General features: G+C 47.4%; 1 protein-coding gene across 6 annotated transcripts in view; it reads left to right on the forward strand.

Moving 5' to 3' along the window:
* exoc4 (exocyst complex component 4) overlaps positions 1–25,002 on the forward strand; it is a gene marked incomplete at its 3' end in the record, with an annotated part of 185,725 nt that overhangs the window by 51,356 nt on the left and 109,367 nt on the right. For all 6 annotated transcript variants that reach the window (XM_080538695.1, XM_080538696.1, XM_080538697.1 and 3 more), the window contains 2 exons: positions 22,638–22,783; positions 23,257–23,345. In XM_080538695.1, coding sequence (XP_080394821.1) covers positions 22,638–22,783; positions 23,257–23,345 — 235 coding nt within the window. The remainder of the gene's footprint in view (positions 1–22,637; positions 22,784–23,256; positions 23,346–25,002) is intronic.

The following is a 25,002-nucleotide window of genomic DNA, read 5'->3' on the forward strand; positions in this document are numbered from 1 at the left end:
GTGCTGTGCAGTCACCCCACATATCACCCATGAGCTCAAGACCAGGCACCCCACTTACCATAAGAAGCTCTACTCCAGTAAACGTAGCCGATATGACTCCCACTGAGGAAGACGCCCAGACAAGGTCCCACGCACCGCAGCGTCAGGGAAAGAGAAAGGCTTCTGAGGGGAATGTAGAGTTCCAAAAACTAGCAATACTGAAGCAGATGGCAGGTGCTTTCAAACCACCAGATAATGAGGACACATTTGCTAAGCAGGTAGCAAGTGAATTGCGCCAAGTTAAAGATCCAGCCATAAAAGTCAGGGTTAAAAGGAATATAATGGAATTATTGTATGATGCCCAAGAATCAGAACATGCCAGGGGTTTGATGTCATCAATGTCATCCTATGCATCAGGAGGCCCAGCCACTCCCCAACACCGACTGCATGAGCCCATGTATGGACTTTCCACACCAATGCCAGTGCCTCACTCATCTTATATGCCCCTGCAGGGTTATGCCCGCACACCAACCCACACACAAACCCAAAGCTTCATGGGGATGCTTTCAGAGGAACAGAACAGCTAAAAACCTAGAGATGTGCCCCACTGACACATTGTTCTGTTCATTTCAGTTCATTAATGTACATACTTTTGTTTTGTGAAGGTGTAGAAAAGCAGTTTTCCTTGTTCATTTCAGTACATTAATGTATAGTGTTTTGTGAAGGTGCAGAAAAGCTTTAAAAACTGATACTGTTTCATATTTCAATACAGGAGAGGGGACAAATAAAAGCCCTGCTTTACTTTTATCTTGAGAAATTTATTTTAAGACAAAACTTGTTTACACCAGTCAATGTTTGACTTTTTTGAGAATAAAATGAAAAACAAAGAGGTTTTGGCATTTCTCTAGCATACTGTATATACAATTTACAAAGCTCAACATATAGTTATTTTAGAAGAGGATTCAGGGTGCACCCATATACAGTAGTCTATGCTCTATACTGCTCATGAATGTCAGATGCGATCTTCTTGCCAGGAGACACTACCAGCAGGTGACATTAAGTAGTCCTTCAGCTGGTCCCGTTGCTGCTTGGCTGTGACTGCAGGGTTTCTGGCTCGTCCCATCTGTGCTGACTGCAGCATTCCCTCCTGCCTCCATGCTCCTCCAACCAGCTCGTGATTCTCATCCTCCCAGTCGACATAGGCAGGGGGCAGGTATGCGTCTGAGCTTTTTTCCCGCAAGAAGTTGTGGAGACATAGGGAGGCCATTGTGATTGTCACCACTTTGTCTGGTTCCAGACAGATAGTTGAGCGGAAGACTCTGAGACGATTTGCCAAGATGCCAAACGCGTTCTCCACAACACGGCGTGCTCTAGAGAGGCGGTAGTTAAAGATCTTCTGCTCTGTGGTGAGCTGCCGGTGAGGATATGGCTTCATCACATCGGTTCTCAGAGGGTAGGCTTCGTCTGCCACAAACATGTAGGGCATCTCCACGTCTGCATTTGGTAGTGGCTGAGCAGGGGGAACATGCAGGAGGTTGCTGTCCATGGCTGCTCTGAGGTCAGATTCTGCAAACAAGCCAGCATCCGACACCCTGCCCTGGACACCCACATTCACATATGTGAATTTGTAATTTGCGTCAACCACTGCCATGAGTAGGATGGAGAACCTAGACTTATAGTTGTGGAACATGCTTCCAGACTTCTTTGGTGGCTGAATGTAAATGTGCTTTCCAATCACCGCACCAAGACAGTTTGGAAACTGCCACTTGTCCCAGAAGTCCTTGGCGATTGCTCGCCACTCAGATTCTGATGTTGGTGTCTATGAAAGAAAGAGGATTATCAGGCTTTTTATAATAATATCTTCAAAACACATTCTTGAGATGGCTGTCTGTTTCTTTAAGACTGTGGGGACTGAGTGGCCAATCACTAGCCAGGCGCGTGCTGCTGCAGGAATTTGATGCAAGGAACAGAGGAAGCTTCTAATTAGGAGATTGCAAGTACAGTAGTACAGTACACCAATAACTTTAGTTTAAGGGTTTCAAACTCAGATGTTTTAGTTTATTAGTTTAGTTACAGTGTGACTATGAAAACCAAACCAAGTTACAAAAGACAGTGCAGAGAAATAAAGGAACCCTTTATGGAAACCCCCCCTTTAAGACTGCCAAAGTTCTAACCGGACTATCCACAGTGACACAGTGACCCAGAGAGTTTTACTATTTTTCAAATGTGAATAATAGAATTTATACAGTCAGATACCTTCAAAAAGTCATCCTTTAAGACAGCATGCAGGGCATCACATGTTTCCATCACAATCCTGCTCAGTGTTGAGCTACCTATGCGGTACTGGAAACTCAATGAGTTGAAGGTCTCCCCTGAAAAGGATGATATTTAGTAACAACTTTGAATACAACCGTACTTTAGATCATATACAAAATGTAAAACGTAGGCCTATACCTGTAGCCAGAAATCGCAGTGTGACTGACAATCTTTCTTTTGCAGTAATGGCCCTTCTGAGGTGGGTGTCCTGCTTGGTGATTAGTGGGGCTACCTTCCCCAGTAGAATGTTGAAGTCCTCAATAGACATCCTCAGCAGGTCTCTAAAGCCCTTCATGTCATCATTCTATAATCAAAAGTGGAAAAAACGGGTTTGCCTTATCCATTCATGTCAACAAAGGTGGGAGCCCAAAATGTTTCAAAAACAGTTCAGTTTGGCTTGACCAGGGGGGTATTGTTCGGTTCTGTATCCCCACCGAACGGGGTGCCAAGAGATCAAACGTTGGAATAACTCAATTTGGTAATTTGTGGTTTATTGCAGTATAAAATGTTCACCACAGTCAGTAGAAGTAGCAGTAGCATTTGCAGTAGCAGGTTATAAACCTAAATGTAAAACGAAATATAAATGTAGATAACAGTCATGCAATGTATCAAGTCATTTAGAAACATTCTCTTAATATTACAGAACAACATAACCCAGCAGAGCAGTAAATACATTCGTTTTGTCATTTAGAAACATTCTCTTAATATTACAGAACAACATAACCCTGCAGAGCAGTAAATACATTCGTTTTGTCTTACCGGTAGCGTGTCCCTCTTGACTACTATGATAAACACAAGGCAATGTCCGCCATTTTATCCCCGAAGCCCCTCCCACATTGTGGATATCCGGGTTTGGAAATTAACCCCTTACAGTCACCCTAGTGAACGCAACACCTCCCACTTTACCGAATGAACTGGTTCATGGAGGTCACAGACCATAACATCATATCATAACACCTTTTTTTTTCTCCTTTTCAATAGTCCAGCTGTACTTGCCAATCACGAAGAATGCCAATGTCACTGTTCAGGCACCTCCCCTGACAGAGGTGTAGTGTTCTGTCATGGTTTGGTTCATGAGTGTGGATTCAACTTCTTACTTCGTGTATGTGCAAGTGTGTTAGACATGGTGGCAGCGCATGGCGTTCACCAACCAGCCTAAAGGGGTTTGGGGCGGTGACGTCCTGAGGCAGTGTCTACAGAACCAGGGGGATTGGGCGATGTCAGTCGACGAGGCCAGTGTCAGGCCTAGGTAGGCCACTAGTCTTCCACGGGGATGAGGACCACAAGTCGATCCCACAAGTATCACCTTCCAGTCCGGTTCGTCCAAGGAGCAGACTGTTAGGGTTCACATTTTCGACAGAGTCTTCTTGTTCTTTTGCCCTGGCGTCAATCGGTCTTTCGTTAGTTAGGTTAGCCGCTTGGTAGAAGAGGGTTTGGAGTTTACTCCAGGTGAGCGAGCCTATCGTCCCTCCAAGGCTTGAGAGTGCTCTCTTCATGAGCTTTACTGCGGCTTCAGCAGCCCCATTGCGATGAGGTGCGTCGGCCGGGTGAAAGTCCCATGCCCACACTGTTCTTTTCTTAACGGCATCCTTGATTCCGAAAGGGCCAAAGAGGTCAAGCGTGGTGTATTCAAATGGGCCAGCACGCTGTGAGCGCTCTGGTAGCAGGTCGCTCATCATCTGCTGGCACAATCTCCCTTTCTGTTTACGGCAGGTGACGCACTCGTTCACAGCTTTCTTTACCGTTCTTTGGCCTTGCACTACCCCCGCCTTCTTCCTTGTGCGCAGCAGTGTGGTGGCAATGCCTTCATGGTTCCTAGGGTGGCTAGCCATGAATGGAATGGGATTAGAGGAACGGCTGTCCCGTCTTCAATCCAGGACTGGATTCTGCCTCCACAGAGAAGGAGTCCCGTGTTCTTATCCTTGTGGACCACCAAGCGGTCCAGGGTCGAGTCATGGAACTCAAAGCCATCTTGGGCTGCGAGGGCCAGGTCTTGGAAGGCTCCTGCTCTTTCCTCAGCGGACAGTATGGAGCCGTTTGCCTCCCACTTTAGTGGGTCCGGAGCCTGGCGTCTCCTTCTCAGCCAGGTCTCTGCGGCTCGTCGGGTCCGGGCTATGGTTCCACAATGCTTTGACAAGGAACTGAATTGTTGAGGCTCCACAAGGCGCACCAGTCCAATGCCCCAGGGTCTTCTCTGTTTGCCTGCCTCTTGCAACTGCTTATTAAGTTTGGTGTGATCAGTTCCCAACTTCTGCTGCCCACTGAACTCCTTACGGCTGCTGTCAAACTCCTGGCTCAACCTGCTGTTCTCCTCCTGCAGGGACACCAGAGACTGGGAGTTCACAGAAGCAACTTCCTTCAGCTCCTCAATCTCCTGGCACAGGCTACTGATCTTCAGGTTCTCTGAGCTGAGCTTCTCCTTGGACTTGCTGAGCTCTTCCTGGTACCTGGAATTCTGCTGATTCAGGGACTCCAACTGACTTTGCATCTCCTGTTTGGCACTGCGGAACTCCTCCAGCAGGGCCTCGCTCTTCTCCTGCTGCAGACGGCATTTCTCTTGTGTCAGCTGTTCCAGGGCCTCTGAAGTCTTCCCTGAGGTCTCGGCTGCTTCAAGCTGCTTGGAAAGAGCATTTTTGAGTTGGGCCTCAAGCTGGGTAAGTATATTTTTCTCCTCCGCTTGAGCCAGGACAGTCTCTTTGTATGCCATTGATGCTGATCTCATGCTCCTTGCGAGGTGAGTGTCAGAGCGGTGGACAGCCAGGTCGACTACCTCAATGAGGTTGGGATGGGTTCCACCAACGGTTTTGCCCAGTGGGCCGTCCCAGAGGACGAGGTCTCCCACAATCTTGGTTGGCTGGGGAACAAGACGACCTTCCCGGTGACTGATAAGGAGGTCTATCTTCTCAGGACGGACCAGTTCGTCAGTGGCAACGTCAGGGAAGAATTTCTGCAATTGCCTGGGCGAGACCGGCTGGTTCACCTCTGCGATGCTCTCCAGTCCGTAGCAGAGGATTTTATGCTCTGCCACCTTTCCTTTGGGGGTTTTCATCCTCAGTCGCAGAGGGTACCTTTTTGTCACAATCGTCTTCCTCATACCCCCGATACCATGAATAATCAGCTTGATATCCTCGCCGCATAGACCAAGACGACCGGCTGCTTCGTTGGTAATGTAGTTCGTGTCGGAGGCGAGGTCGATCAGAGTGCCGATGAGGCAGCCAGAATTTGTTGTCGCATTCAGCAGCATCATCACTACAGGATGTTCCTTCTGTCCAACTCCATCTCCAGCATTGGTGCATACAGTCGACGAGACTTTGTTCGAAAATACTTTCTTGTATTTGTCTCTTTGTTCTGGAGTAAGCTCTGCCAGGAATTCCTCCTGCTTGTCGGTTAGGCCAAGCTCCTTCCCTCCAACCTTTGTACTGCTGTCCACCTCACTGCTGTAATCCTTCTTCGGGGTAGGTGGCTTAGGACAGAGAAGATAATTATGGTCTGAAATCCCTCCTCTCCGACAGTCTACTTTTGTGCAAAGGTATCTTGGAGTACACCCGTTGCCATCCTTAGCGTGAGACTGCAAGCACTTGAAGCATGACCCAATCTTCTTCAGATGGGCTCTTTTGTCTGCAAGATCTTGACCCTTGAAGGCCCTGCATGCAAATAGTCTGTCGGCGTGAGCGTCGTCTCCACACACAGTGCAGCTTGGATGATCGTCCTCCTGGCCCGTTGTAGACCTTGTGGAAGCCTTCCTCAGGTAATCCTTGAAATGGCCACCTCTTGTGTCTGATGAGCTTTTCTCCACGACATCTTTCTCCATGGGGCTTGGCTCCAACTGGTCCAATTCCTCCAGAATTTCCTCCTGCCTCTTCAGGAATTTCAGGAGGCAGTCAAAGTGGTTTAGTGGAGAGAACATGTTTACAGGGTTGGTTTTGTGCACGATCCACTCTTTTTTAAGTGAACTTGGAAGCTTGCTCTCCAGAGACTGGCAGACCACACGGTTCTTTACGGCGTCTTCTTCTCCAAGTATCTGAAGGTTACACAGCGCTCTCTCCACAGCCTGAATCAGTTCAATAGTTCTTCTGGGATTGTTCCCTTTGATGGAAGGAAGTGCCTGGACCTCGTTGGTGATCAGCCAGACTATCTTCGCCTTGTTCCCATACTTGTTGTCCCGCAGCCTGAACACATCGTCAGCGGAACCGCAACTGGATAGTACGAGATCCCTTTTGACCCTTTCATTTAGGCTGCTTAGTAGATGGAACTTTCTCACACTTTCTGCTCCCTGTGGGTTACCTAATTGCTGCAAGTCCTCCCATTCGGTTTTCCACCGGTAGTAGTCTCTCATGTCACCGGAGAAAGTGGGTAGCCGTGCCCTTTCAAGGCTGATGTAAGGCTTGGAGTCAAAGGCTTTCCTGACGTTGGGTTCTGGCTTGGGGTCGACAGGCTCGTCAGGGAGAGAGTGGGGAGCTGGTTTTCTTGGAGCCTCCGTTGGGTCAGCCTTGCTGCCCTTTGCTGCACCATCTAATAGCTCCTCTTCCAGCTTGTCAGACAATGCCAGGACCCTCTTCCTTACTTTCTCGTAGTACATTTTCAGCTCCACCACCCTAGAGCTAGGAATCAACCCTTTCCATTCCACCAACATGTCTCCGAGGTCAGTGACCTCTCTGTCCAGTTTTTTATTTCTCACCCTACGGTTCTTGATTGGTTGCTGAGGGTCGGTCTCGTCTTCCTCAGCCTGAAAAATTTCAGACTCAGTGATTTTGGCCTGGGCATGAAACATGTCATTGGCGTAGCCATCCCAAAAGGCATCTTGGGTGGCTCGTTTCACTTCGAGGTATCTTTCCTCACACTCAGCTGTCTGCTTATCGACTTCAACTGCAGACGATTTGATCGTCGCCTCGGTCGATTCCCTCAGAGCTTGGGCATACTCAAGCCCCGCATCGATTACTTTAGAGAAGTCTGCCCTAAAGCACTTCCATTCATTTAGAATTTCGTTTGGTTCCAAGAGTCCACTTTTCGTGAGAGCATTTCCCCTTTTAGTAAATGACATTTGTGCTCTTGATCGCACACTCTTGATCGCACACTCTCTCAATTCCTTTTCCGTTGGCTGGACAAACGACCGTTACTACCAATGGGGTCCTTTAATGGGGACTTTGTTCCACTTTGTTGGTGTTGGTCCTTATCCTAGTTCAACAGGATTATTATTATATCTAAAAAAAAATTTGGGGTTGACTCGGGTAAGCTCCTGGTCGAAATGATCGGCCGTTTGAGTTGATTGTTTGTTTGATGGGGCTTAAGCTTAGCCCAGTGGTTCCAGTTTTAGGTTGGCCGGGCCTGGGTTGGCTGTGCCTCCTTGGTGAGACTTAAGGGCTCTGCACACAGCGTGCGATTTCTGTTGTGCGTCAACGTTCCATTTTGAAGTTTGAATGGAAGTCTATGAGAACATCGCATTTGCCCACACACGGCCCCGATTTTAATCGCACGGCGAACATTCGATTCCATTCATTTGACAGTGCGACAAAACTCGCACGCCGTGTGCTTTGTCCCATTCAAAATGAATGGAATCGAATGTTCGCCGTGCGATTAAAATCGGGGCCGTGTGTGGGCAAATGCGATGTTCTCATAGACTTCCATTCAAACTTCAAAATGGAACGTTGACGCACAACAGAAATCGCACGCTGTGTGCAGAGCCCTTGAGAGCCGCGGTTTGCTAGTCCGTGGCTGCTCTTTGCTGCACTAATCCAGTGCAGTGGGCCTGGGTTTATAACTGTTCGGTTCTGTATCCCCACCGAACGGGGTGCCAAGAGATCAAACGTTGGAATAACTCAATTTGGTAATTTGTGGTTTATTGCAGTATAAAATGTTCACCACAGTCAGTAGAAGTAGCAGTAGCATTTGCAGTAGCAGGTTATAAACCTAAATGTAAAACGAAATATAAATGTAGATAACAGTCATGCAATGTATCAAGTCATTTAGAAACATTCTCTTAATATTACAGAACAACATAACCCAGCAGAGCAGTAAATACATTCGTTTTGTCATTTAGAAACATTCTCTTAATATTACAGAACAACATAACCCAGCAGAGCAGTAAATACATTCGTTTTGTCTTACCGGTAGCGTGTCCCTCTTGACTACTATGATAAACACAAGGCAGTTTCCGCCATTTTATCCCCGAAGCCCCTCCCACATTGTGGATATCCGGGTTTGGAAGTTAACCCCTTACAGTCACCCTAGTGAACGCAACAGGTATCTACGAAGTGCATTAACCAGCTATCAGTTTCACCTAAACGTTATCTAGCTAGCAAGCTATCTGCCTATATTCAGGCTACCATTGACAGCTAGCTAGCTGGTTTAGTGGCTTGGGAAGGTCACACAAATAGCAAAATGATGACGGTGTTAGCTTCTCGCTAAACACACTGTAAACACAACGTTGTTAACATTGACATGCTGCATAAAGCACAAGCTAGCCTGTGTCTAGCCAGTGAAATACCATTAGCTAGTAGCTGAGCATGTCAGTCACATAGTAGGCAATCAGATCGGGCGTGCTTTGTGTATTAGCAAGCTAGCATAAATAAAGAATACATTAACTTTAAGTAACGTTACCTCCAATTCGCGCTGAAGAACAGAAAGGCCGTACTGTCCACGTCTGGTCAACCACTTGCGGGCCCAAATCCTGCGTCTTCCTTTTTTTGTTTTTTCTGCACAAAATAATGCGCATACTAGCATTGCAGCTAATTGCTGTTGGTCCGCCATTTCTGACTCACGGTAGGAACCTTTGTATTGTTTACAGTTCACAATCGAACAATTTCAACAACTGCACAAGTCGCGTCACAAGCAATCGTGGATGACAATCATGGCTGAGAGCAATCGTACAGTGTGAGCACAATCGTACAGTGTGAGCACGCACGTCGTAAGGTCTGATCAAGTCGTGCAGTGTGAGGGGTTCACCGACATAACATCGCACAGTGGGCAGGGGCCTTAACAAACAAAAAACAAAAACACAAACAAAACAAAAGAAAGACAAAACAAAACAGAAAAGAACAGGGTGGGGGGGTGGAGGCCATGTCACATATCAGAAATAAACAGATGGATGTTATTGTTGTCACTGCACTCGTGTGTCATCTTAGCTGTGCGTCAGCCAGTCTGACACACTTAAGTTTTTACTGCAGTGTTGTCATGGCATTGATCAGTAAATCAATCGGTAAATCCCTATGTTCCGATTCCCGATCTTTCGATTCCCGATCCAGCGTCTTAGGTCGATAGCATCCGACCCCCATGGTCAGTATTGGATTGGTGCATCTTTACTTTTCTCTCTGTAAATCTATCAGAAGAAGCGCTGTTTGGGACAGAGCAAGGACACATAGAGAAATACAGAGTGTTCAAATGAAGAGGCTGAAGAGTTGTCTCTTTGTCAACAGGGAAGCCTTCAAATATATACAGAACCAGTCAAAAGATTGGACACACTTTCCCATTCAATTGAATGAGCAAGTGTGTCCAAACTTTTGACTGGTACTGTATTTTTTAAAGGTTTATTTATTCAGGAAACCTGACATTTCAGCAAGGCCATGATTTACTTATACGAAAGTACAAATAAATACAATAAAACAGATATACAGTACAATAACTAGTTACAACAATATAATAGTTTACCTGAATATACTAATCACACATATAAACCTCCCGAAATAGATGCTTCACTAAAATCTTTAAATGACCTGCAGGTACCAGAGTGTCAATTTTTAAGGGATTCCCATAGGTCCTTCCAAGTTCTTGGAGCACAGTGATTGGCTAAGCACTGCGGTGGTCCAATTGGGACCGTGCTGAACTGCGGTGGACGAAGCTCTCTCTGAACTTTTGAAGGTTATTGGAAGTTTCTGGAACCAGATCAATAGAAATAAACGAACCACTTTGCAGACAAGACCCGCTTCCTTCCGTCTTTCCCTCAAGCCCCGCGGCGGCGGATATATCAGTCAATGAGTCCTCAACAACACAACACAGACCGACCAGGGGGATTCAACAAAAGGAGAAGTGATGTCAATGAAGTATGCTTAAGTCATGAGAAGCACGTAGCAACCAATCAAAATGATTACTGGTTGACATAAAGGAACGGGGAAGAAAGGGAAGGAAGGAAATTATGTTTATTCCTTTAATGGACTCCTCAATTATCAGAACACAGGTGTTCAGCTGGAACCCCTTCAGTGGCTTTCTTTGCTTAATTAGGCTGCTTTGTTAATACTAATAGACAGAGCAGAGTGTGTGCATCCTGCTCATTAAGACACATACTTCCTCTCCAAGAAACTAGGCGCAGGTTGGGAGGTTTGCTCAGTGCCGGTAATGAAGAACGGTGGCACACATCCACAACGCCTTTCCCCTGGGGTCAACACCACTACCTTTCCCCTGGGGTCAACACCACTACCTTCCCCCTGGGGAGAACACCACTACCTTTCCTCTGGGTCAACACCACTACCTTTCTCCTGGGGTCAACACCACTACCTTCCCCCTGGGTCAACACCACTACCTCTCCCCTGGGTCAACACCACTACCTTTCCCCTGGGTCAACACCACTACCTTTACCCCTGGGTCAACACCACTACCTTCCCCCTGGGTCAACACCACTACCTCTCCCCTGGGTCAACACCACTACCTGTCCCCTGGGGTCAACACCACTACCTTTACCCCTGGGTCAACACCACTACCTTCCCCCTGGGTCAACACCACTACCTTCCCCCTGGGTCAACACCACTACCTTTACCCCTGGGTCAACACCACTACCTTCCCCCTGGGTCAACACCACTACCTCTCCCCTGGGTCAACACCACTACCTTCCCCCTGCGTCAACACCACTACCTTTCCCCTGGGTCAACACCACTACCTTTATCCCTGGGTCAACACCACTACCTTTACCCCTGGGTCAACACCACTATCTTCCCCCTGGGTCAACACCACTACCTTTCCCCTGGGTCAACACCACTACTTTTCCCCTGGGTCAACACCACTACCTTCCCCCTGGGTCAACACCACTACCTCTCCCCTGGTCAACACCACTACCTTTCCCCTGGGTCAACACCACTACCTTCCCCCTGGGTCAACACCACTACCTTCCCCCTGGGGTGAACACCACTACCTTTCCCCTGGGTCAACACCACTACCTTCCCCCTGGGTCAACACCACTACCTCTCTCCTGGGGTTAACACCACTACCTTCCCCCTGGGTCAGGTCAACACCACTAGCTTTCCCCTGGGTCAACACCACTAGCTTTCCCCTGGGTCAACACCACTACCTGTCCCCTGGGGTCAACACCACTACCTTCCCCCTGGGTCAACACCACTACCTCTCCCCTGGGTCAACACCACTACCTGTCCCCTGGGTCAACACCACTACCTCTCCCCTGGGTCAACACCACTACCTTTACCCCTGGGTCAACACCACTACCTTCCCCCTGGGTCCGGTCAACACCACTAGCTTTCCCCTGGGTCAACACCACTACCTGTCCCCTGGGTCAACACCACTACCTCTCCCCTGGGTCAACACCACTACCTTTACCCCTGGGTCAACACCACTACCTTCCCCCTGGGTCCGGTCAACACCACTACCTGTCCCCTGGGTCAACACCACTACCTTCCCCCATGGTCAACACCACTACCTTTCCCCTGGGGTCAACACCACTACCTCTCCCATGGTCAACACCACTACCTTTCCCCTGGGGTCAACACCACTACCTCTCCCCTGGTCAACACCACTACCTCTCCCCTGGGTCAACACCACTACCTCTTCCCTGGGTCAACACCACTACCTCCCCCCTGGGGAGAACACCACTACCTGTCCCCTGGGTGAACACCACTACCTGTCCCCTGGGGTCAACACCACTACCTTTCCCCCTGGGTCAACACCACTACCTTTCCCCTGGGGTCAATATCCACTACCTTTCCCCTGGGTCAACACCACTACCTCTCCCCTGGGGTCAACACCACTACCTCTCCCCTGGGGTCAACACCACTACCTCTCCCCTGGGGTCAACACTAGGGCTGCAACTAACGATTATTTTGATAATCGATTAATCTGCCGATGATTATTTCGATTAATCGGATAAAAATGAAGGATTTGTTTTGTTGTTGTTGCAAATTTAAATTTATGTTTTCTAAATCAGCCAGGCCTATACATATACATGTGCAAAATGAATAAGTATTAATAAAAAATTATAAATAATATAAATAAAAAAGGCTTTGCTACATCAAATAGGTTTAACAACAGGCCATGGACTATGGCGGTAGATTGTTTCAATAAAGTAGTTGAACTCTAGCTCAATACATGCATTGTTTTAGGTAATAACTTTGCTTAATGTAAAGGTCAGTAACCCAAAGTGCAATATAGGCTACAGACAAGACACTAATGTTTTTATATAACAGATATGCTCCAAAACAATGCAATGTGTCCTCTCACTCCATACAATAGGCTAGGCTACAGTCAGTGCCTCACTCTAACTCACAGGTAGCTTGGTAGGCTACCACTAGCTAGCCTTTAGCTTATCACCTCTGCTCTACCACTGACGTTAGCCAGCTAGCTAAATACACTTGTCATGCAATATTGAATTCATGAATGCGAGCAAACACTCACTGGCTATCGCATTACATTACAGTCATTTAGCTGACGCTTCGCCAGAACTCACAAGTGCATCTCCTTACAAGTGACTATGAGCATACTCCGGTGCTGAAGGCATAGAATGCGAATAGCAAGCTAAAAATACAATAGGTCATTAAGAGGGAGAATCTATTAGATAAACGAGAAGAACTAACTTAGGCCTACAGCTGTGCCAGTGAAACGAACGATCCTCACTTCAAAACGCAACGTAATATAATTACCCTGCTGAGGCTGAGCCGTCTTCATCCATCACTGTCACATGCTTTCTTTTAAGGTGTTCTCGCATCACCGTTGTGCTCCCGTGCCATGCAAGGTCGGTTTTGCATAGGTTGCAGCAAACACATTTTTTTGTGAAGTGCTCCCACACCTTGGACGACTTCGGTCGAGACGTTTTCTCCGCCATGATTTAAATGTAGGCGCCGCGGCAGCTCCGCAAGACAGCGTAGCGTGCGTCAACAGGAAGTAGGTTTGTTATGGAACAAGACCCGACGAATCGATAATGGAATTCGTCGCCAACGAATTTCATTATCGATTTTTATCGATTTCATCGATTCGTTGTTGCAGCCCTAGTCAACACCACTACCTTTCCCCTCGGGTGAACACCACTACCTTTCCCCTGGGGTCAACACCACTACCTCCCCCCTGGGGTGAACTCCACTACCTTCCCCCTGGGGGGAACACCACTACCTCTCCCCTGGGTCAACACCACTACCTTTCCCCTGGGTCAACACCACTACCTTTCCCCTGGGTCAACACCACTACCTTCCCCCTGAGTCAACACCACTATCTTCCCCCTGGGGTGAACACGACTACTGTTATGTATTCCCATGCGTTAGGGGGCACTCTAGGCACCCGTTGAGTGTAACTGATAACGTGGTTTTATGATGCTAGTAAAGCAGAGTTAAAACGGATACCAATGTCTCGACCTGCGTTCATGTGTGGCTCTCTTACTAACAAATGTATCTATTATATTATATAGCGAACATAATAACTACCTTTCCCCTGAGTCTCTGACTACAGAACAGTAGTCTGGTTTACGTAGGTGGTGCAAGAGGAAGTCATGTAGGAAAAGCGATATTGAACAATGAACATTGTTTTGTCTCTGAAGTGAAGCAGCTTAAAAAAGGCACATGTACACACACACACACGGCGATCAGAGTGCAGACACAACGCAAACACACACACACACACACACACACACACACACACACACACACACACACACACAGGCACATCGATGAACTCCCAAACTCAGTTTATTATCCGGTGTGAAAAGCCATTTTGCTATTTCTCACAGGCTTTATTCTCCACCCTTTTCCTGCTGATCTTCTCTTGGACCATGAATGTTGATTCGCTGTGCGTTAAAACAACCCAACCCGCCTTGAGGTGCCACATCGCGCTCCTCCTTCAGAATGGGAATAAGAAGAAGCCAGAGTGCTTTGGCAAAAGAATGTCAGTCAGTCACCCTTTGCGAAGGTCAAAGCAAGAGTCACTGATTGTGGCATTCTCATCTCTTTACCGCTGGGCCAATCTGAGGCCTCCCTGTGACGCCGGTTCTGTCGGGGTCACTGGAGTCCAGCCCAGCTCTGACTCTCCAATAATGGAACACTGTCAGTGTCACACATTAGGGACATCCGCGGCTAGGCTACATCACCGGCTATCGGTCCGTAGCAGCTAGGCTAGACTATAGTGTTGTTCCGATACCGATACTAGTATCGGCATGGCCACCGATACGCACAAAAATGCTGGTATCGGTATCGGCGAGTACTTTACAAAAACGTATTATATATATATATAATTATTATTTTTTTACTTAACTTTTACAAAAACTTTACGAGTTTTACAAAGGTTTTGAGCAGTGCCAGACTAAGTGTTAGCAATAATTTTACATCGAGGTGAGTATGCGGCTCAAATAACACGCCGTGGTATCGGATCGGTACTCGGTATCGGCAAGTACTGCACGGTCAGGTATCGGTATCGGTATCGGGATCAAAAAATGGTATCGGAACAACACTACGTAGACTATATGAGTGGCTAGGCTATGTGACTGGCTAGGCTATGTGACTGGCTAGCCTATGTGACTGGCTAACCTATGTGACTGGCTAGCCTATGTGACTGGCTAGGCTATGTGACTGGCTAGGCTATGTGACTGGCTAGGCTATGTGACTGGCTAGGCTATGTGACTGGCTAGGCTATGTGACTGGCTAGGCTATGTGACTGGCTAGGCTATGTGACTGGCTAGGCTATGTGACTGGCTAGGCTATGTGACTGGCTAGGCTATGTGACTGGCTAACCTATGTGACTGGCTAGGCTATGTGACTGGCTAGGCTATGTGACTGGCTAGGCTATGTGACTGGCTAGGCTATGTGACTGGCTAGACTATGTGACTGGCTAGGCTATGTGACTGGCTAGGCTATGTGACTGGCTAGGCTATGTGACTGGCTAGGCTATGTGACTGGCTATGCTATGTGACTGGCTAACCTATGTGACTGGCTAGGCTATGTGACTAGCTAGCCTATGTGACTGGCTAACCTATGTGACTGGCTAACCTATGTGACTGGCTAGGCTATGTGACTGGCTAGGCTATGTGACTGGCTAGGCTATGTGACTGGCTATGCTATGTGACTGGCTATGCTATGTGACTGGCTAGGCTATGTGACTGGCTATGCTATGTGACTGGCTAACCTATGTGACTGGCTAGGCTATGTGACTAGCTAGCCTATGTGACTGGCTAACCTATGTGACTGGCTAACCTATGTGACTGGCTAGGCTATGTGACTGGCTAGGCTATGTGACTGGCTAGGCTATGTGACTGGCTAGGCTATGTGACTGGCTAACCTATGTGACTGGCTAGGCTATGTGACTAGCTAGGCTATGTGACTGGCTAACCTATGTGACTGGCTAGCCTATGTGACTGGCTAACCTATGTGACTGGCTAGGCTATGTGACTGGCTAACCTATGTGACTGGCTAGCCTATGTGACTGGCTAACCTATGTGACTGGCTAGGCTATGTGACTGGCTAGGCTATGTGACTGGCTAGGCTATGTGACTGGCTATGCTATGTGACTAGCTAGGCTATGTGACTGGCTAGGCTATGTGACTAGCTAGGCTATGTGACTGGCTAGGCTATGTGACTGGCTAACCTATGTGCAGAGCTGCCAAGTCTCACGCAATCGCCGTGAGACTCACACATTTCAACCAGTTCTCACGCTCTCACGCCGCATCTCTATTTCTCACGGCGAGAAATAACAATTGTTTTACGGGACTTTTATTTTTGAAATTCCTTGAAAGAAAGCTACCGGACATGAGTTTTGTGGCATCTTTCTGCACGCGCGTTAACTTGAGTCTGCAATCGAAGCGGCAGGCGAGCGCTGATGGAAGAACCTGTGTTCACGCGAGCTGCAAGAACGTAGCAAGCAGTGTTGCCAGATTGGGCTACTTTTGGTCACACTGGACGGGTGCATTCGGCAGCTTTTAGACTGGTTGGGCTGGACATTGTCAATTCCGTCTGGCAAACGTGGTAGCAAAATATGTGCATACATTACAACATCGTATCTGGTAGCCTACTGGACTGGGTTGCACCAATGCAGGCATTTAGTAGTTACTAAACCCCTAGTTGTAACTAGTTAGTTTCAAACTAGTTGTTTACTAATTTCGGTTGCACCACGCCAATCTTTTGCCAATCTTAGCTAGTAAATACTCAGTTTTGGTAACTGTTTTTTGTTTCTCTACTGTAACATAACCAGGTACATTAATAATAATAATTATTATTAATAATTACAATTTACAATACAAATACAACAATTGGGGGTCCCTCCAAAAAAAATTAGGCGCGCTGCGCGCGCACAAAATCACCCACCAAGCCCTCATTCTGACCCAGGAAAAACCCTGGTATGTACTGTATAACATGATAGCCATCTATGAGCAATGCACTGTATATAAGATGATGACCAAGGGTCTTTCTGCTGCTGACCAAGGGGCTGAGTCCTGTTGATGGGGCCAATTTTTCTTTTAGAGTCTGTAGGCTACTGTATTTGTTTATTAATATTTCATAAATATGATATAGTGTCTGATTTTTTTTCTTGTTTTATAAAATGTTATTGTGCTGGTTTATTATGAACAACATGTAAAATTGCAGGAAACTAGCACAAATAATTGTGTGGGAGAGAGGGGCCGCCGCTACCAAAACGCACACAGTTTAGGGTCGCTCCACCGCCAAATCTCACTCCAAACTTTTGGTGAAACTTGGCAGCCCTGCCTATGTGACTAGCTAGGCTATGTGACTGGCTATGTGACTGGCTAGGCGACTGCTATGTGACTAGCTAGGCTATCTGACTGGCTAGGCTATGTGACTGGCTAGGCTACATCACAAATCCCTTCGATATTAATCAGGGCTCGACATTAAGGCTTGTCCGCTTGTCCGGGACAAGTACATTTTATGTTTGGACAAGTGGACTTCCTCCTGCAGTTGTCCGATGGACAAGTCAAAACAAAAACACAAATCAATATGTATTAATATCTGCAAAACATTAATTCCTCCTTCCGATCTGAATAGTAAAAAAAAATAGCAAGCAAAGCGATGCCGCGCCTCTTCCTGGCTATTTCAGTCTCTCGTAGTTCGTTATCGTCATAGTTCGTAAATTCGCTCAGAGCGCCAGAGCGCACTTTTGGGACTTTGCGTTATGTTCAACGTCATAAAGAGACCAAGTAATTTGATTTGACAAAAGGCATTCCATGAGTGCTGATCAGATTCCAGAGCGAGTTTACGAACGCAGCCATAGTGTTGTGGGTCTCCTGTCACTAGTGCCATTCACGTGAACATGCGCATATTCGCTTCTTCTCAATGCCGCTTATTTTCATGTAGTTCGATGCGATCGTATATTTTAGGTTTGAAGTTTTAAGACCAGCACATCGCAATACGAACTTCAGAATGACACTAATGATAGATTTCTCAATTTGAATATAGGATACTATCCAAAGGCTAGCAAATAAGATTGCTTCCATTGGGGAGGGACTGTAGTTACGGTACAAACATTTTTTGTAAATATTCCTAGATCACTGATTACCCCTACGTTTTTAAATAATTACAAAATATTGTTTAATGAATACATTTGAAAATTAAGGATACATCATTATCAAATCAATAGTAGTCAAATGTGTTATTTGCATACACATACACTCACTGGCCACTTCATTAGGCACACCTTGGGGTTGGACCCCCTCTTTTGCCTTCAGAACTGCCTTAATTCTTCGTGGCATAGATTCAACAAGGTGCTGGAAACATTCCTCAGAGATTTTGGTCCATATTGACACTATAATATCACGCAACAGCCCGTCTGGCACCAACAACCATGCCAGGTTCAAAGTCACTTAAATCACCTTTATTTCCCATTCTGATGCTAGTTTGAACTTCAGCAGATCGTCTTGACCATGTCTACATGCCTAAATGCATTGAGTTGCTGCCACATGATTGGCTGATTAGGTATTTGCGTTAACAAGCAGTTGAAAAGGTGTACCTAATGAAGTGGCCGGTGAGAGTATAATATATTATTATTCATATTATTGCTTTTTCAAAATCTTTGGATTTGGACAAGTAACTTGAGCTCTAGGACAAGTAAAAGATAAGTTCACTTGTCCGAAGGACAAGTACCTGAAAAAGCTTAATGTCAAGCCCTGATTAATGAAACGACACGACAATCTGATCAAGGGCCGCTCGAGCGAGATGTGTCGCATTAGCGAGCGATTCAAAACCGTGGAAGACAATTATTCTCATCTCGATCAGAGAAACGTTCAGAACCGAGGCATTCATTAAGGTCCTCATTAATGAGTGTTGTTTTATGTGTGCGCAGGCATTATGCTCTGGTCTGTATTCATGTGAATCTCAGTATGTGTCTCCGTCACTCTTGTTGTGTGGCGCAGACTAGCAGACCATCTTTTGTCTCTCTTCCACCCTGCCCATGTTGTTTTTGATGAGAATTAAGCCTTTGGTGTGTGAACGTGTGCGTGTGTCCGTATGTGAGTCCGTATGTGTGTCCGTGTGTGTGTCTGTGTCTGTGTCTGTGTGTGTGCGTGCGTTTGTGTGCGTGTGAGTGTGTGTGTGTGTGTGTTCACATTGGTGTGTGAACATGTGCGTGTGTCCGTATGTGTGTCCGTGTGCGTGTGCGTGTGTGTTTGTGCGTGTGTGAGTGTGTGTGTGTGTGAGAGGGTGTGTACATGTATGAGAGTGTGTGTGTGTGTGTGTGTGTGTGTGTGTGTGTGTGTGCATGTGTGTGTGTGTGTGTGTGTGCGTGTGTTGTTGTTAGTGTAAGCCTGGCCAGCTTTGGGCTCTGCTACAGTGTTTGGGCTCTAGGTGCGATACGGGCCGCTCTTTGTTTTGGCAGCTGTGATAATGCTGTTGTTCATCATCTCTGAGTCGGCTGTGACAGAACCCTCTCTCTCTCTCCCTCCCTCCCTCCTTCCCTCCCTCCTTCCCTCCCTCCGCTCCAGCGGTTCTGGCTCTATGAGGACAGCAGCAACTGTCTCTCTGTCACGGTGCGGGCCCTCCGTTCAGTAATGAGGTGCCTGGCCGCATAAAGGTGACAGCAATAAGATGTCATCCTGCCGGGATGAAGGTGATTGTAATGAGATGGACCGTTGCTGGAATAAAGGTGTTTTAATATAAGATTTAATGCTGTTGAGGCGTGTTGGGGGTGGTGGGCTTCCTGGGTTAGGATGGAGTGGAGACGCACGCACGCACGCACTCACGCACCACGCACGCACTCACGCACCACGCACGCACTCACGCACCACGCACGCACGCACTCACGCACCACGCACGCACTCACTCACTCACTCACTCACTCACTCACGCACGCACGCACGCACGCACGCACGCACGCACGCACTCACTCACTCACGCACTCACACTCACACACACACACACACACTCACTCACTCACTCACTCACTCACTCACTCACTCACACTCACATACACACTCACTCACTCACTCACTCACGCACGCACGCACACACTCACTCACTCACTCACTCACTCACTCACTCTCTCGAATTTCGACAGACTGAGAGACACAAAGTGGGTAGAGGCTGAGATTTAAACTATGATGATTGAACTTTGTTCTATATTGGGTGTTCCCAATGACCTTACGATTATGGTAAAGTAATATTAAAGTAAGATTAAGTAATAGACTAGTATAGTGTATGTATATAGAAATAATAGTCTTATGTATAGTGTATGTATTTAGAAGTAACAGTCTTATGTATAGTGTATGTTTATAGAACTAATAGTCTGATGTATAGTGTATGTATTTAGAAGTAACAGTCTTTTGTATAGTGTATTTAGTGGCAGGATACAGGTTGTTTTTCTCTTAAGGTGCCGTTTGTGTTGTGTACAATAACCGATCGATGACCGTCGACCCACCTGTTGCCAAGGCAACAGAGACTTTGACAATCTTGTGTTGTGTGAAGGGGTTTCCTAGGTTTTCCTCAGGATTTCGTCAACAACGTCCTGTAGAGCTGAGTAGTAGACACTGCTTTCTGACTGGCTCATTTTCCCAGTACCCCACCCGTTGATTTGAGTTGATTACCTTTCGAGAGAGGTCGTTAAACAGATTGATTCCCCCCCCCCCCCGGCAAGGTGGGTAGGAGACCCCCTAGCGAGAGACACAGGAAAACCACCACACGATCGTCTCCACCCTCTCACAAGCTTACCTCACACGGGGTGGTGGTGTCTGATATGAGGGATGACTCCCGATTTCAACTCCCGTTCACGACTTTCTCTCTCTCTCTCTCTCTCTCTCTCTCTCTCTCTCTCTCTCTCTCTCTCTTTCTCTCTCTCTCTCTTTATCTCTATTTCCGTCTATCTCGTCACCCTCCATCCCTCTTTCTCTCTCTCTGTCCTATCCACATGTTTAATTGTCTCTAAAGTTCTCTCTCTCTCTCCGGGGCTAATGCAACTTAAGTAGGGTCGGAGCCCCTTCATCAGACAAATGTTGGCATTTAATTAACTGTGGTGGGCGAGGCGGGGGGGGGGGGAGGGGGCGGCGGGGGCGCTGCTCCATCAGCGGATCACATCCTCATTAGGAATTAATGCACTGACAGGAATAGCATCACCGCTAGGCTAGTCCAGGCTAGCGCCCAGCGCTAGCTCCCAGCGGTCCATTTGGTGTGTGGGGGAGGGGGGGAGGGCTGAGCGATGACCATGAGTGTGTGAATGTGCGTGTTTGTGACGGGAGAGGTGTGTGTGTGTGTGTGAGTTAGTGAGCAAGCAAGCAAGCAAGCAAGCAAGGGTGTTCGTATGTGTGTGCATTCATCGGTGTGTGTGTGTGTGCGCGTGTGTGTGCGGGTGTGTGAGTGTGTGTGAGTTAGTGAGCAAGCAAGCAAGGGTGTTCGTATGTGTGTGCATTCATCGGTGTGTGTGTGTGTGTGTCTGTGTGGTGTGTGGTGTGTGTGTGTGTGTGTGTGTGTGTGTGAGAGTTAGTGAGCAAGCAAGGGTGTTCGTATGTGTGCATTCATCGGTGTGTGTGTGTGTGTGTGTCTGTGTGTGTGTGTGTGACGGCTTCCCTCCGCGGTGACGGGGGTCCTCTGCAGCTTTAATGACATCATTAGGGGTGGGATGGATCTCCATCTGCCCGGCCATCACTCTCCCCCCCCGCCCGACCATCACTCTCCCCCCACTTTGGGTCCGCCCGCTCCGGCCCGGGATTAGAGTCACGCCGGGTAAACGACCCTGGTAAATTATGAAGCTATTAGAAATCGGAGGCCGATTTAGAACACATGTATTCACACAGTGAAGGTTGAGGGTAGATGGTGGAGAGATATACCGCTGTGAGAAGGGGAGAAAGGGAACTTTGTTAGACATGTATTTGAACCCACCATCCATCTGGAGGTTTATTGTTAGATCTCAATAAGATATTTATGAGCGCAGAGTTTGACGTTGACGGATCTCATCATCGTGGATCATGTCGACAGAGCAGGAACGGGTGGGATGGGAATTTTGATGAAAGTCATAACTCTACATCCCTGGCATAATCAGTGACGTTTCGTCTTCTAGACAGACTCTATAACTATAGCTCCAGCTGATGTTTGTTTGATGTTTATTTAATGACAAAAGCAATGACGTCTTCTGGCAAACAGTGTACAAAGCTAATGGTTATTGTTCTTTTGGGTTTTCCCTGCAGGATCAAACAGTAGATTTTTCACTGAACGATTATGATGTCATCGATGCGAACTTGAGAAGAGTGTATCATTCAAAGTGTCTCATCGTTTTTACAAATGAATGTGAGAAGGAGATTTTTAGGTGCCGATTTTTAGGTCTTCCGTTTCTGGTGTATATCTAGGTAGCAGTGAGACGTGTTTGATGAGGAAGTGTGTGTGTGTGTGCGTGTGTGTGTGTGCGTGTGCGTGTGTGTGGAGGAGAAGGTGTTACCTGTACCCTTAAGGCCAATGCACACGGCGTGCGATTTTGTCTCACGACAACATTCGATTCTCAATTCACACCACCGAAGTGTGTGGGTGTGAATGGAGAATCGAATGTTGTCGTGCGACAATATCGCATCGCACGCCGTGTGCATTGGGCTTTAGACTCAGACTGAAATTGAGCAACCGAGTGTCCTCTGCTGATGCGGCTACTAATGTTTGTGTTCAAGAATTGTATTGTAAAATGTGAACGCAAATAAAGATACTAAAATGTGTGTGTGCGTGGTGTTCCAGGTTCTGCTGATGGACTACCTGGACGTGAAGAACACCCGCAGCGCGGCAGAACCCTCCGCCCAGCTGTCCTACTCCAGCACCGGCAGCGAGTTCGCCGCCTTCTTCGCCAAGAAGAAACCCCAGCGGGCCAAGCAGCACCTCTTCAAGTACGTCACATTGTCTGAGAAGCCCCACCCTAGAGCCAGTCACAACTACACTCTACCAATAAGATCGGAGCCATTTCGTGAGCTTAGAATGATAAGGTTCTATCTCCGTTTAGAATTATAAGGTTCTATCTCCGTTTAGGGCAGTTCAGAGATATTGAGCATCAACGTTTTTACATTCCATTATGTTTTGTGAGATGGAACCTTTGTATTAATTACTAACATTAATTACTAACAAAAACAATTCTACACTTAACACCACACAGGCATTAATAAACACCTATGTAAAAAACTAAATTTTGACCAGAAATTGAGATAGAACCTTATAATTCTAACGTCACGATTTAGAGCTGTGTTAGATCTGTGTGATGGAGGTCCATATGCACCTGGGAACATCTGATTGCATTTGGGGTTTAGATGCTGTGTCCATGCTGCCCAGTGTGACGTGTCCTCTGTCTGTCTGTCTGCTCCGCCAGGTTTGAGTCCTCGTCTCACGCCATCAGCATGAGCGCCTACCTGAGGGAACAGCGGAGGGAGCTCTACAGCAAGAGTGGACAACTGCAAGGTGAGTGAGGAGAGAGGGAGGGAGGGAGGGAGAGAGAGAGGGAGGGAGAGAGGGAGGGAGGGAGGGAGGGAGAGTGGTGTAATAAAAGGTGTGAAGGGGTCCAAAGGGGAGTTGGTAGGGTCATGGGGTAGGTCAGGATATAGAGTGAGGGACACATACACACACACACACACACACACACACACACACATACACACACACACTAACACACACACACAAACACGCCCAGCCACAACGCAAAGGAATGAGCTAGAGAGAGAAGACCCTAAGACCCTGGAGAGTCTCACTGGTCCACAGCTTTTTCTCTTCCATGTCTTTCCTCTCCTCCTCCTCCTCCTCCTCCTCCTCCTCCCTTGTTTCACAGTGACCTTGAGGTTTCAATCAGCGGTGCCTGACAGCAGTGTTTGCCTGCTTGTTTCTCTTTTTTCACACCTCCCCTGTCCCCTGAGACGTTGCTCGGCTAAAATGGAGAAGAGACGGATGGATGGATGAAGGGAGAGAGGGAGAGGTGTGAGGGAGGGAGAGGTGTGAGGGAGGGTGAGGGAGAGGGTGAGGGAGAGGGAGAGGGAGAGGGAGAGGTGTGAGGGAGGGAGAGGGTTGCTCGGCTAAAATGCAGAAGAGGCGGATGGATGGAGGGAGGGAGGGAAGGAGAGGTGTGAGGGAGGGAGAGGGTGAGGGAGAGGGAGAGGTTGCTCGGCTAAAATGCAGGAGAGGCGGATGGATGGAGGGAGGGAGGAAGGGAGGGAGAGAGGGAGCGGGAGAGGGACGGAAACATTGTCTGGCTAAAATGGAGGAGAGGCTGATGGATGGATGAAGGGAGAGAGAGAGATGGTGGGAGAGGGACGGAGACATTGTCTGGCTATAATGGAGGAGAGGCGATGGATGGATGGAGGGAGGGAGTCAAGTGACGACAAGTGGAGAGAGAGAGAGAGAGAGAGAGAGAGAGAGAGACGACGATACTCTCACCTTGAGCAATGTTGGACTTGTGTCAATATTCTCATAATTACATTTTTATAAAAATGTAAACTTTTGAGGTGACTCACATGGGATCTATAGCTCCTGGAATCCCTTGATTGTGTGGAGGAGCACCAGTTTGGTATTGAACAGGTGAGACGTTTCAATGTCTTCTCCGCCTCGAAAGACATGATTCCTATTTTGATAGGAAACACCAATCACAGCTGACACGACTTTCATACGCAAAAGAACGGAACGGTAAAGGGATGAAGTAAGTACGGATTTACATAGAATGGGGAAAATAATAATCAAAACAGGCTTCAAATAGAGGGCTCCTCAACCGACGATTCCTTCGAGGGCCACCCACCCAAACGTGAAAAGGAAACATATTTGGAGGGGCGGTTGAATGCCCGGCAGCGTTTTAAAAAAAAGAAGAAGATGAGATTTCTTCTCCTTTCATTTCAGCTGTCACAATGCACAGCTCAGGTGGCTGACTGGCCACGTTGAATGGCGGAGAAAAGATTGAAGGAGTAAAATGATTTAGAAAGTGAAATAAGTCGACTTGGATGGGAGGAGATGGAGGGAGTGAGGGAGGGAGGTGGGGGGGGGGTGGCTGGAGAGATGTAGGTTAAAAGTCATTGTTTTCATCACAGCAGTGTAAAAGCCATTCAGGGGATTTCTGAAGGAATAAATTAGAAATGGG

This window comes from Nansenia antarctica (assembly GCF_963989245.1).
Source record: "Nansenia antarctica genome assembly, chromosome: 8".
Classification (NCBI taxonomy): Eukaryota; Metazoa; Chordata; class Actinopteri; order Argentiniformes; family Microstomatidae; genus Nansenia; species Nansenia antarctica.